This window comes from Artibeus jamaicensis, unplaced genomic scaffold (genome assembly GCF_021234435.1).
Source record: "Artibeus jamaicensis isolate MK-2021 breed Jamaican fruit bat unplaced genomic scaffold, CSHL_Jam_final scaffold_916, whole genome shotgun sequence".
Lineage (NCBI taxonomy): Eukaryota > Metazoa > Chordata > Mammalia > Chiroptera > Phyllostomidae > Artibeus > Artibeus jamaicensis.
The window spans coordinates 16,615,639-16,630,815 of record NW_026522059.1 but is presented as its reverse complement, the minus strand read 5'-3'; the positions used below and the strand labels follow the sequence as shown (position 1 = coordinate 16,630,815).

Sequence of the window (15,177 nt, the reverse complement as noted above, 5' to 3'; positions counted from 1 at the left end):
TAAATAAAAGCTTTTTCATTTTTTAACGTATGTACTAGGAAAGAAATTTTAAAAGTTCCATACTTAGTTTCTTTTTCTTTTAAAACAGAATAAACTATGGGAGAAATCCTTTAAAAACATAATTAATAACTATTTTTAAGTAAAATGAATAGCTTTCTCAAATGTGATATTTGGAAATTTCTAGATTCCCATATATAAAAACCTGAATTAAAACTTGCATATGTAAATTACATCATAAAAGGTTTTTATAAATGGTAGTAATTGATTAAGAATGGCCTCAGACTATGAACTTCCAGCTCATAACAAGCAGAAATTCAATGTTGACTGAAAAAGTATTCTTTCTCAGTCCTTTTAATACTTTATTAATAATAAAGAATATACAACATTCAGAAACTCTTTGAAAAGGAAACGAGCTTTTTAATAGAATCAATATAAATATTTCAGCATCAAATAAAAATAAAGATCCTTAAATTTCATATTTTTTAAAAAAGTTATTTTCTCTTATGGCCCCACAAAGTCCACACCATTACCCACCAGATCCAACATACACCTAAGAAGGCAAAATCTTTAAAACTGGTTTGAGAGTCTGTGAAGGTTAGCAAGAACATTGTCCACAGAGGTTGAATGAAAAAAAGAGAAATCTTTTCCCTAAAAAAGGCAAGCCTAGCTGAATTGATTGCTTTTTCTTAAGACACATGATTCTGGTCTCGTTAGGAAAATGGGTCCTGTCCTGCTTGAAAATAAGAATCCCTATGAAATAAACAATTCTGCACATGCAGTATAAGGTAAGCATATCACCATATGCCTGACTATTGGACATTTGTTATATTCCATTTACGTGAAAAAAAGTAGCTCTTAAAAATGATCATTTGCTTTTTCTTTCATTAACTGCATTCATCATTAAATAAATCAATTTATAGTCTAACTGTCCATCCTTCATTAAATATCCTAGGACAACCTCCTTTCAGCATCATTTATGAACTGATTTGTCTCTGTCTTAAAAATGACCCTGTAGATGGCAGTGACTGGGGACCCTGAACACCGTTTGTTATCGGTCATGAATTTTCTCACTGAGATAACTGAAAGTATAAGAAATTTCCCTAAGAAAACAAAAAAAAATTAAAATAATATAGGGAGGTCCATCAAAGTTTTCTTTACAACTAGAAATTGGAAGTCACCTAAAGGTTCCTCAACATGGGATTTGTTAGCTGTATTATGATAAAGACAGTTCACGGCAGAGGCATTAAACCCAAGCCCATGAGTTGCATTTGCTGATAGGAAACTATATCCACGATATATTGTACCTGAGAATGATTATAAGAGAGTGAAGCCCAATGTCCTATACTTAAGTAAAATACGTATTTGCATACATATAGAATCAATTAGACACCAAAATACGAATAGAAAAATATTCGTGGGTTAGAATTTACGATTAGTTTTCATTTTTTTCATTGTTCTACACTATCTACCTCTTCTTCAATAAGCACGTGTCACATTCCTCATTTTCAAAAAGCTATTTTTCTGTTTTTTACATAAAACACAAAGAAAGTATATGTTGAGATACAATAAATTATTCCCGAACTGCAGAAAGCCACCCACACAATAATTAGCAAATCATGCAGAGTCAGAGAAGCCCGTGACCATTCAGAGCACGGGCACCAGAGCCCCACTGCCAGCGTCAGAACTGCCCCCGCACCACTGTGTACAGCGTGACCCCAGGTAAATTACCTCAGCCTTCTGACTCAGTTTCTCCTCTACATAAGAGAGATAATAACAGCTTCGACCTCAAAGGGTTTTGGTAAGGATGAAAGGAGTTAAGTCAATAATTAGGTAATGAAAAGGAAGTAGACGTTTAATCCTAGAAGCTGAAATGCCACATTACTTGGCAATCAATTATAAATATCTATGTATTTTAACCAAATACTTCATTTTTGAATGCTTGTGTACATTTGAATTGCAATTGCTCTAAAGTAGTTTTGCCAGGTTTTGTCTTCCTCATTGAAAATTTAAATTGGACAGCTATAAGGTATTCTTGTGCTGTCCAGTATATTAGCAGGTAAACTCAGAAAGTTAATTCCTTGAGAACAGATTATTTTATGGGGTATGGGTTTGCCAAGAGATTTTTCATTATTTAGTATAAGTTTAAATACTGAATTGTAAACAAAATACAATTCTATGCACAAATGCAATTCAATAAATCACACTGCCATAGATCTTACCACTTTCTTAAACGATTGTTACCAAAAATCTATTTTAAAAATATTTCTATTTGTATTCAAATTCTCATAAAATTTTGACTAATAATCACCACTTATCTTTTTTAAATGTGAGGAGAGTTATAAGTATATTTAGCCTTTTAAAAATCTATCAATATATCCTTAGCTTTTTCTGGTTGATAATGATATTACAGAATAGCAAGTTTCCAGGGTATGAAGTGGTTTCATCCCTTTCATAACTAATAGGCCCAAATTAAATCTCATAAATTGAGAAACCATCTTTTATAAGAGGCAAGTTAATGTGTAAAATTGTATGTGGGAGCCATCAGATCAGTCTGACATGAGTAATCATACCAAGTAGTCAACTTATCCCATCATGCATGTCCTGTACTTACAAAACAAAGATCGCTTTGCCTTACTCTTAATTACTGATAATGGGGAAAAAAATCAATGCCATAACACAAAGTGTTGTAGATTTTTTCCAAATTAAAGCCATATTCCAGTTTCTATTTTATTTGTAAATTATAGCTCACTGTAAACACGTGCAAAATGAGAATATCCCTTTGCCAAAAGGAAGCAAGTTCTTAAAACCTCAGTGAAACTCTTTGCATCTGAACTAATAGCCCTCCTAGATACGGCAGTGTCTAGCTGGCCACGCTGCCTGGAGTTAACTGGTAGACAGGCCATTCTGGTCATCAATGTCCTTTTCTGTAAATACCTAATACAAGTTCTCTCACAGAAGGAAAGGGAAGGGAGGATACAAGAATATGACAAGAGAGTATTTATTTTTTTTGGTGGGAGCAAGTTAACAAAATACACAAAACTCCAAGGCAAAAATGTTCCTGGCATTTTGGGTGATCAAGAGTTCTATTAAATCCACCCGTCGGATGAGGCTTTACCAGGAAACACTAAACTGACTAAAGGCTGGGAGGCTTGCAGCTGACACACTTTCGAATCACGCTGCATCCGCACTGCGGAAGGCTGGACCACCTTCTACATAACTCTATACTTCCAACATCTAAGGACGCTCAACAATGGCTTCCTTTCGGGGCCCTGGTATCTCCTGACTTATGAAGTCTGTGAAAAAAGGAAGCCAAGCACCAGATAGTTATACAGGAAATAATTAACAGATAGTGTACTGATGGATACCATTTCACAGCGACTACCAACTTACAGCCCAATTCACACCAGATTCACATCTGCTTCCCCTGCCTTAGAGACCTGGGGCAGCGGAACCATGCCAGACTTCACAAAAAGCCTAGATTACAGCAACGAAAAAGAAATGCTTTTAAAAATGCTTGGGCCCATGGAGCTGACTTATGAAAAAGAAATCAGAATAATAGGAAATCCTACTGGGCAAACCTCTAAGACCAAATGTATATGTCTCAGATTGGTTTTTGTTGTGTTCTACTGTCAAAAGTGGTAGGCCAATCTAAAAAAAATGAATAACCTATAACAAGAAAACAAGCTAACTAAATGTTATCTGGTAGAAACAACTACAATGATCACGTCCATTATGATATGTAACTAATTCAATAATGAATTGTACTTTTAAAGTAAATCTGTCATATATTCAAAATGCAATCATGCCCCTTTCTAAGAGGTGACAACAGAAATGCATCTATTCAATATACAGTAGCACAGAAGATGTATAAGGATTGTCAAACTCTAGGTATATAGTTAATGGTTTGTAACACTCTATGTTTAGGCAAATCAAATATCAATCAATGGCTACCTAAAACAAAAATTTATCAACATGGCCTAAATGCTACTGTTTCAAGAGCAATGAATAGGCAGAGGTATGCTTCTGCTTTTTCAGAGTACGGGCTGTTCTCTATTGCTTATGTGGGTAAAAAATTCAAACAGAGTCAGGAAAATGGTTTGCACATAACCATGGTAATAAGTCAATACTACCTATACGATAACTAAAGACTGCTTTCATTTTCACTAAAAATGAAGCAGAACAGTATCAGACTTCTCACTTGAGACCGTTTTTAGTTTAAAACAAGTTCCTGCAGTCCCCCATCAGCGGTTGCGAAGGCATTCAACACTGCTGCTTGTTTGAACGTCTGTTTGGCTGCCAACAGACTGTCCCTAAAAGAACATTTTTGCATCACAATAGACTGTCCGGTATCAACAATCTTTAAACGATAAATTTAACGCCGGTGAAGAAAAGGGGAAATAATATCGACTTTGTGCTGTCTTGGGATCACCTTAACCAAATGAACAATAATCATACTGCTTTGCCCTTATCTAGAAACCTGCATCTGGCGATCTCAAATGGCCTGACAAGCATTAATTAAGCAAGCGGCACAGCAGGGCTGTGAGTACCACTGGCATATGATCCTCTCTGAGAGAGATGGTCAGACATTCTTGCAGGCCCTTCCTTTGACAGTCAGCTTTGGAACTCGACTCCCAGAACTTGGAACTCAGGGCCCACAGCCCATGGCTGAACATTTCTGCCAAAACCAAGTAGCGTAAAATGTGCATCTTAAAATGGACAAGCTTCCCTGAATACACTTACACTGGGAACTCAAATCAGCCTCCCAAAGACTTATTTTTCCCCTAGATGCACGAAGGGAGTGGACGGATACCTGCTGGCGCTTGTACCTGGGGAAGAATGAGACCCTGGGAATTACCTATGACATTCTGTTCTGCGAGTGATGCATTTACCTGAATGGTGATTTGCTGTTAAGCACAGAAACTATATATTTACCAACTAATCTTAATGGTACTTTCGTGTTTCATTAACAAATAAAAATGCATTTGATACTAACAAAATCTTTGTGCAATATGATGTGTTTTGTTTCTATTAGTGTGGTTATCAGTTAAAAGGCAAAGTTGTCTATGTTATAAAAGTCAATTGCAAAGAACGAAGCTCAGAATTTCTTATCCAGGAGATAAGATGAATACAGTTGTATCTAAATAAGAGTCAATCCACTAAGTAAATAAATACCTTTGTGTCAATATACATAATAGAAGAAAATGATCAGAAATGGACACGCAAGTGTACTGAATTCTGTTTACTGCATTGTTGGCTTAAAATGGGAAAGAAACATCTATTTGCATGTATAAAGCCAATTAACTTCTGCTTTTAACACAGGCAGTATTAAATATGTTAACCTCTTCACAGATACAAATTTTAAGTTTAAATGAAAACCCTGCATTTTGAAAACACTTCCAGGAGCTTTCCTGTTTTCTAAGATCTACTCTAGATGTTTTAAGAGTAGCAATTAAAGTTTTCCTTTAAACATGGATTATCTCCAGCAAAGAGTTCTAAAGGCTTTAACAGTTCTTCCTACTCTCAAAAGAAACAAAACAATTTTGCAGAGACATTGTGTGATGGATACACAACAAAAATCTAGTTTTCATAAAGCAATTCACCAGATGAAGCTGATGCTAACCCACCACTCACAGCCCAATGCTCCACCCAAGTCACCCACACAATTCCAAACTTTTGTAGTGGGACCAATTCCACAGTTTACAAAAAATATGACATTCACTAGATTAAAATGTACATAAACAATCTGCCATTGTACACAAAAATTAAGCCAAACACTGACCTATACAAAAAAAAAAAGAAATGAAAAAAACTGAGAATATTTAGAAACCTTAGTTTTTGTGTCTGATTCTTGTATTTCCTTCCTCACTCTGAGAACAGCAAAATTGCATAACTAAAACCAGTAAAAACCATGTATCAGAAACATCGGTGTTCTAAAAGCAACATAATTATGTGCTTTGTGGCATGACCCTAACTGCATTCAGCCTTCTATTTAAAAATGTGTCCATTGCTTACCAGCACGTGCTGAAATACTTCACATTAATATTTTCTGCTGCACAGATTTTTTAATAATAATTCATGATACACACTCTAGCATAGTCCAAGATGACAGTCAAATTTTTACTTTTAGTATTAGAAACCGGAGGTACAAATGAATTTACAAATATGTTTGTTCTAAAAATGCTATATTGCATGCACTTTTAGGCTAAAAAAATCACTTTTAAAACCTATTTTCCATTTCTTAAATGGCTATTTCTCAATACCATGCCATACTACAAGGTAATTTCAAGCTCCATTCTACCATTTAAACCCAAATACGAGCATCACGTTCTATAGGCCTATATTTACACAGATCACTGTACATTCATTCAAAACGTGTATTTCAAGTGTGTATTTATAAATTTTCATAGGACACCACCCCTGACTTCTCCCATTACAAATTAAAGGCTACCATTTTTCCCTTTAGTAAATATGGGGGTGATGTTCTGCTGGGTTTTCCCTGACAAAAGGCAGAGGAATGAACTGAGAAGCATGTACTTGCTGTGATAACTTAGCAGTACCAATTTCTACCACCAGAGTAAAACTCTTGTCAAGTTCAGAATGGGCTCTGCTTTTTAATTCTCTTCGGTGTTCTGAAGAGTTGATATAAACTAAGTTATGGTAAAATTAAGTTTTTCAGTTTGGTTAATACACCAAATATTTCGCAATAAATTAAATGAACTCTACTTCCTTTTCCAAATAGCCAATAATTGGTGATGTCCAAAACCACTATTCAAAGACAAAGAACTTGTAAAATTGAAAAACTCAGTCACAGAAAAATGATCCAAGACTCTTTAAAATATATATCTATCATTTATGTGCATTGGATTTTGCCAGCTCTCCTAATTTAGTAGATGGGAGCCTTTCAGGATCCCACATCTTCCAGTTAGGAATCTGCCTACTCATTTACTGCAGACCCAGCCAGGCCTCCCACCGAGGAGTTCCTACCTCAGCAGCTAATGTGGAGGAACTGAAAAAAAAAAAAAAAAACCAGTTACAATGATGCAACAGAAACTTGAAGTCAGGGAAGTCAGGAAGTGGAGGAATTGAGAAAAACAATTTTTAAAGAAAGGATTCTCATCTTCTGCTTGCTTAAAAAATGTAACTATCATGCTCAGGTCTTACACTTCATTGATGAATCCATTATTCATAGTTACAAATTCTCCAGTGTAAAGGAAATATTCCAGAAACAGTCTGAAAACAGTCTGAAAGAGTCAAACAATTTGGTATCCAATGAAGATGTCACGGGTGAAAACAATTTTTAGTGGGAAAAGCAAGACTGAGGAGCCCCAGGGATGGAGATGTGAAGCGCCGTGCTCTGGAAATGCAGTACGAAATTTAAAAACCTAAGGCTTCTTCCTGCCTTATAACCAGAAAAGCCCTGTGCACTAGAAAAGAGCCTGCATTTGCCATTATAAAAATGCTGCTCCCTATACATTTATCTACAAGAAGCCCCTGAACTGAAGCCCCTCTTGAAGGCCTCAGGAACTATTTTTCTTCTTTTCAAAGTTCCTTACAATAAACCGGCTCTTTCCCTGCCAAACTGTTTCTCAGAGTTCCTCAGCGTACAGGGGGCATCATCTCTTCTGTGTTCAAGCCCTTCTGGCAGCTCCAGGGCATGACTGCAGGCAGGAAAGGTAACAGCTTTTACAATTAACTGTGCACCTCCGAGGGGTGTTTGCCAGCTGCACTAGAGAATACCTGAGAAGCACAGATAGGCTGCAGAGAATCAGCAGGAAGTGAGAGCAGAGCAGCCAAGCAGACATTGGAAAGAACGATTTTTCTCCCCAGCACACATCCAGAGAGAACTAGTGGTCTCCAAGCTGCAGGTCAAAGAACCAGGCTACTAGAACTGTATTTCCTAACCGGCTCTTTTGTTATGGTTAGCTGGTTTCTGATCTGACTTGAGGTGCAGGAACAATGCTTCAAAATCACCCAGAAGCTCCAAACTTTTTCTCAGAGTGAAATGTTGAAGAGGTGATGCCTTTAGGCAAAAAGCAAGCTTGGCTTATTGGGAGCTCATAAATTTTCAAAATCTAAAAATTTTTGACAAAGGCTGAGTCTGCAGGAAGAGAGCAACCAGGGATCTTACACAGAGGCCTGTTTTTGTTTTTCCAGGTGGGACCACGTCTTTCTACCTTACAGAGCCCAATAATCATAAAATGCACAGTTCTCTTCCCTGAATGTTCTCACAGCATTCACACTTAGATGCACTCATTTCCCCTCTTCTTGGCAACTAACAACAATGAGCATTGTCAGTGGTACATAATTACTTAAACTGGGAGTTTTAAAAAACGCCATATTTCCATATTGACATTTCACCAAGGGCTTTGCATTCTTAGTGATTTAAGTCCCTGCTAAGTTTTCTGTTCACCATACAGGATTCACGCCATCTTAGAATGTAAAAGTCATCTAGTTATTATTTAATAGAACAGATGTGCATCCTTCTGTGATTATGAACCTCTCTTCTCCAAATGTGGCCTCATTGTTTCCCATAATCCCCAGGAATGATTAAGCAACGTTCAACCTGAGCTCAGAGCAGTGACAAACAGGTGACTTGCCCACCACTGTATTGAGTACATGCGCACGACACATACCCACTCACGTGAGCTACTTTCTGCCACTCCATCTTGATAAGTATAAACCACCCAACTGACACAGATCATTTTCTTACCGTTGGTGAGACAAGATACTCAATCTAGAGAACCTGTGTCTTCCCCTGCCCCCCACCGTTCTCCCTTCAAGGTATAGAAATCATTAAAAAATTAAACCTTCCTACCCGTAACAGAGACTGGGACTCATCCTTGGACTTGCTCTCTGCAGACGCAGGGTACTGCGAGGTGATGGCCCCGGACTTCTCTCCGCCGCCTGGCACCCCCTGCAGGAACGCCTTGGTCTCCACAGCCAAGCTATAGATGGGGCGCGCCAGGTGGGCAGCCTCCACGTTGGGGCTGTCCCTCAGCGCCTTCGTCTGCTCCTGGCTGCCCGCCACGTGCGTCAGGAGCCCCAGGCTCGCCGGAGTGAAGGATGGACTGCCCCTCAGGATGTCTGGCCCTTTCCAAGTCATGTTGCGAAGGTCATCGCTTGGACTCTCAGCCCAAACTTTTTCTTTTAGCCCGTCCTTATCATCTAGCTTCTCCCTCTTCACCACACTCTCGGACACCGGCTCTCCCATTTTAGAGTCTGGGTTGAGCAGACTGTACACCTTGACGTCGATTTTGGGCTCCTCCTTGATGGTGGACGTGGCCTGAGCGTCCTCTTCGCCATTGGCTGTAGTGACGTCCTGCTCCTGGCAGTGAACAGTGTTGAAGTGGCCCAGGAGTGACTGAGTGTCGGCAGCTGTGAAGCCACACTGACGGCATTTGTAGCAGCTGTGTGCTCTCCTGGAAAAAGAGAAAGTGGTCATGGCAAATCGAGCACTCAGAGTGGCCTTAAAGAAGAATTCTCTTTAAGCACCTGAATTGTATCTCATGTAATGTAATAGGGAGAACAGAATACAATATTCTCCACCTCCAGAAATTGGAAGGTAGTTCACCGGCATTTTCAGTTCTGTACAAAGAGTGTGACACTCTCTTCAGTCACATGAGCAATAGCAGGTACACACACACATCTGTGCACACAGTCCGGCCGACTCACACTGCAAACTGGTGGGTTTATTTTTACAATTAGATGGCCCGCTCTGTTCATTTCACTGTGACTGGGTAGTCACTGATTCTCCATCATTTAAGCAGGTATTCATACACTGTTACACCTGTTTTCATCAACAGACTTTTCACTCTCTGTTTATTTAAACTAAATGGAGACTTTCCCCCCACAAATATATCCATATTTCTGATGCTGAAGTGCTCTTTTTACAGCTTTTATATATTAAAGTAAGTCCTACCTACTTGATTACAACATTCTTTTCTATCATAAAAACTAAATCCATTTAGTCAGTGGCATATATAATCTACTAAATAAGATATATTAGAAGCTCAAGATTTTCCTAAACAAATTCAATCTGTGGAAATGTATGAACATCTGACAAACTGGGTGTCTGTCGGGTGTCAAGAAGACGAGTGCTGTCCAGATAAACTCATTAAAGGTGTGTGTGTTAGAATCTGTGTTTATGGGTGTGTGTGTTCTTTTAAAAGGCAGAGAACAAGATCTTATTGTTACGTTTTACAGCATCTTCTGCTCTTAAAGACAGAGCAGTAACTGTTAAAACAGGACAAGTGTCTGATACACGAAAGAGAACAAAAGCACTGTACCCTAAAAGGCATTCCTGAAAGGTATGTGATGACTTGGAACGAGACATCCTTTCTTTAACTGGAAGCCTGAATGGCTCTCTAAAAAACGTGTGGGATGCTGCCCACTCCCCTGATACAACATGGCAGCAGTTACCAACGTAAAGTAACAAAATGAGTTTTAAGAGCTATTACTTAAAGCCACGGCAAAATACGTATTCACATATGCAATTGTAGTTACTCATCACAATAGGACTTTGCCAGGTATTGGGAATGCTTTGGTGTATAAAAGTCACATAGTCCTTGGCCTGAAAGATTGAGCAGTTTAACAGTTTACTGCTTAATTTTCAAACTTTACTCTCTTCTGATTAACGGTAGTCACACCCAGAATCTTAAGATTCTAAATATACAGATAGAAGGGGCATCCCCTGTTTATTCAAGTCTGGGGAGGTAGGCATGTCTCTTGAGCATGTTCATTAGGGTGATTTAGAGCCAATATATCTAGTAATATATTTAAGTAATGAAGATCATGTGCCTTCAATATCTACTTATGGTGCAATCTAGAAAGATCCTGAGCCATCCCATCCCTTTGCCAAATAATAAAAATAAAATTAGCCAACGCTTACCCATTATTGGACAGGCACTTCCTCCTACATATACAAGTTCCCAGGGCTCCTGCCCAGGTAATAAATTCATCACAAAGTATCACACGCTGAGACATTGTGTCTGGGGCTTCTGGGTTTTCTAGTTTCAAGTTCCTGTCCCAACGTGCATCTCCCTGACTCCTGACAGGCCTCACCAAGAGCTGCTCTGCCCTGCTCTGCCCCACAGAGGAGCTCTTGGTCTAAGTGACCTGGCCAAACCTCCCACAATGCCCTGGAGAACTGTCAGCATGCAGAGAATGGTGGGGAGTGGGTATAAAGCAAGAAGGAAACAAAAACTGCAGAGATAAGTTTTCGGATAAGAACCAAGTTCTATGTTGAAAAGGAAAACACGTTTTTAATGGAAAGGATATTAAATTAAGCTCAACTCACAAGCCTTTTCTTCCCAAGAGTCCAAAGCACTCACACAGAGCGTATGCTCTCCCAGTCCACTGGAGTGTAAGTGGAGAAGCTGCGGCTTGCTCTCAAGTGTGCATCCAGTCATGAACATGGGGCTTCCGCCTCCCAGATTAGCGTTCCTTTCCTACCCTCTGCTGCCTCAGTGCTTAACTTTATACAAAAATAAATGAAATTACTGACGATAGGGAGACCCAAGACATGAAAGATGAAGAGTGAAAAATGAAAGGTCTTCTAACTGATAGAAAAGAACTGACTACAGTGATGTTCTACAAAACCACTGTGTGCAACTCTACAACTTAAGTCGCTTCTTAACAATACCCATTCCAAGGCCTCTCTGTTGCCCTACTGAAATCAGAATCTGCTGCACATAACCAGAGAATCTGAATTTTTAGTTATTTCTTTTTTTAAAAGATTTTATTTCTTTTTATTTTTAGATAGAGGAAACGGGAGGAAGAAACAGAGAGAAAGAAACATCTTGTGGTTGCCTCTCAAGCACCGCTACTGGGGACCTGGCCTGCAATCCAGGCCGTATCTTGACTGGGAATCGAACCAGTGACCCTTTGCTTCACAGGCCAGCATTCAAATCCACTGAGGCACACCAGCCAGGGCAGAATCTGAGTTTTTAATAATGTCCTCAGGTGACACCAATGCAGAGACCAGCATCTACCTTAGTAGATCGATCATGACTCTAACAACTCAATGAACACGCTCATACAACATCCTCCAAGCCCCACACCTTTAATAAACGCAGGAAGTACCCTCACTACCTTTCTTATTCAGTATCTTAAGAATCTGGGTATAACTACTGTTGATGAAGAAAATAAGCTTTGATGATTATGAGTAAACTATTACACTGCTCAATCTGCAGTCCTTTGAACACCACTAGAGGAAGTGGCAAAGCAATCTGCAACTTAGTATTCTAAACACCTGAAGGACTTCTTTCTCCCTATAATATCAGTCTTAAATACATGACAGAAACTATAGTTAAAAGACAACATTACTTTATAAGCTTGGAGCAATATAAACTTTTTAATAATCGATGCTGACATCTACAGCAATACTTCCCAAATTGTCACATGCATAGGGATCACCTGGGGATCTTGTTAAAATGCAGGTTCTGATTCTGGAAGTCTGGGGTGGGACCCAGTATTCAGTGTTTCTGACAAGCTCACAGGTGAGGCTGATGGTGTTGGTCCCTGAACTACACCTTACATAGCAAGAATCGTGAAGCCACGGTCAGAAATAACTTCAAGATGGGTATTAGTTAATTTGGAATGAACTCTTGGTATATATATTTAGCACCTGGTACAACATCCCCAGATGAATTCTTAATGATGGGCAACATCATTTTCTCGAAAAGCACACACAATATTACCCACCTCTGAGGGCCAACACTAATGTTAAAACTACAAATGCAACACTGTCAAGCGTAATCCCAAACAGTAATTCATGTTTTTTATTTCAGTGTTTGGGGATCATCTTTCAATATTCTTTAGTGGCAGGCAGTTTTTATATAGTATCCCCAACAATCACACAAAGTGTGTATTTTCATCCCTGCTTCATGGAACAAGAGCCTGAAGCACAGAAATTCACATGAAAAATGTGGAGGGCGTGACATAGTATTTTAACTCTCGTTCCATGTTAGTCTTTCGTGTATGCTGTTTGGTACTTGGTGCAATGCAACTAACTTATTCAGGAATTAATTCCTGAAAGATTTGGGCATATTCTAGGACATATGTCATTCCCTCAACAATAACTGAGAAGACCTTCAACATAATGCCATGTCCCCGAAGAATAAAAAGACATGATTTCGATCCCTAGTATAAGAAATATTACTCAAGAATAAGTTTAGTCATTGTGAAACTGGATTAGTTTGGCCCCTCCTCTAACCTATTAAATGCATTTCATTTTATTAGCATCAATATGAAAACCGCAGGAAGGTTCAGGGACTTTTCCATCTATTTCTCATCCATCCCACTTTCCTGAATGGCTCAACTCAAGCGTAAACCTAGCAGTCCTCTGTGCTACTCTGAAACTGTCTTCCTGAGGACTTGTTCCACCAGACTTGTATTCAAGTCCTGTGTGTGTCTTATTTTGCAGTTATAATTGCCTTAAGATCAAGATCAAAGCTCCTATCCAATCCCACCCAGAACATCTACTCAGTCAGTAAATATCTGCTTAGTAACCAAAGGAGTAAACCTGTGGGGGAGGAGATACTTTTCTCTACTTTCAAGGTTCTTTTGGCTGGTCTTATAAAGTAGACCTGAGGAAGAGAAAATAACTAAAGTTAAAACATACATACTAGGAACCCTGCATCCATGAGAAAGTAGGAAACTCCACACGTAAAAGAGGTTCAGAGACAGAAAGAGAACATGAGCACCTAAGACATTCTGAGCTAAGGATGAAGTAAGGAGCCGTGGGGGCTTCAAAGGGTCTCTGTAGAATGGTAAGAACAAGCCGATGTTTAGTGAACAGGAGTTCGTCCTGCCATGGGGACAAGTCAGAGAGGCTCTTTCTAATAATCTCAGATTGTGGGCAAGACCCCTAATTCAAGTTCATGCTGGTAGTCAAGGGAGAGGCAGAAGTTTCTCTTGAGCCTGAAACTAAAATTGGCCTTAGCTCAAAGTAATCCACATACCACAGAAGCAGATTTTCGGGTGAACACCTCTGACCTCCACAAACCACCACAGCTCTAGGTGCGTCAGGATGCTGGATTTAACAGTTGGAGAGCCATTACGTGGCAGGAAAAAGCGAGCAGTACACAGATACTTTGCAAATGGTATATTTTGAGTGGTCCTCTGAATAACCTCTTCATGATTTACAAACTCCTAGAACTCCTGGATACATTGAGCTAAACTAATTTAAAAGACCCTTAAAAAGACACGCTTTGCATTGATTTAAATTTTATACCCTCCTGACAACGCAACAGCAAACACTTTGCTCATGCCAGCTGAGGAAAAAGGATGTCATTCTATGGGTCTCCCTAGCACAGGGTTGCCACATAAAATCCAGGACACCAGTTAAACTTGAATTTCAGACAATAAACACAAACTATTTAATGGAAGTATGTTCCATGAAATATTTGGGACATGCGTGTATAAAATCCCAGTACATCTCCTGCAGTATTTTAGACAATGAGGACATGAATCAAAGAAACTTAAAAAAGCTAAATTATCCTTTGCATCCAGAGAAAACTACATCAAGCAACCTCAAAAAAAAAAAGTTCAACTGTGCTTAATTCAAGTGAGAAGGGATATTTTATTCCATATCCTATGGGAGAGAATTTTCATGTGCTATAAAAAGCACTTATTTCAGATCCATTCACATCCTGGTAGTAGCATTTCATTCATTAGCAAAGATTAAAAGTATTTTTTCTAATTCATAAAGGGCTGAGGTTCTTTAAATTAAAACAGTCAGCTAAAAGATGCTACTCTTCTACTTTATTTCTTTATTTCTGTTTTCATAGTAAAGCAGCTCACAAGTGCATGTGAAGTCAACTCTGAGTGGTGCTTTCTCTTTCTCCGTTAAATGTTAACTTCCAGAGATTTATGCCATTGCTTAAAGAACTCTCCTGTACCAAACGATTGTATCTCACTTCCAACAGTTTTAAGCACAGTTTTTCTTCTTCGATGACGAAATGGACATCAAAGTAATTGAATAAATCATAAGTACCAATCAATTGGACTTTGAAAGGTATTTCTTGGTAATTATGGAATCAGATACCTACAGATAAACTGTCACAGAAGAGTAAATGGAGGTGATTTAATTTAGATATTGTTCAGTAGATCTGACATCTAATAAAGATAATCACTTCTGTAATATAGCCTTCGTTGTTGTAAAGGTCTATGTACACG

General features: G+C 38.7%; 1 protein-coding gene across 6 annotated transcripts in view; it reads right to left on the bottom strand.

The window, feature by feature from the left end:
• TRPS1 (transcriptional repressor GATA binding 1) overlaps window positions 1-15,177 on the bottom strand; it is a 232,882-nt gene that overhangs the window by 152,837 nt on the left and 64,868 nt on the right. For all 6 annotated transcript variants that reach the window (XM_037154144.2, XM_037154143.2, XM_037154145.2 and 3 more), the window contains one exon: window positions 8,816-9,419. In XM_037154144.2, the coding sequence (XP_037010039.2) occupies window positions 8,816-9,419 (604 nt within the window). The remainder of the gene's footprint in view (window positions 1-8,815; window positions 9,420-15,177) is intronic.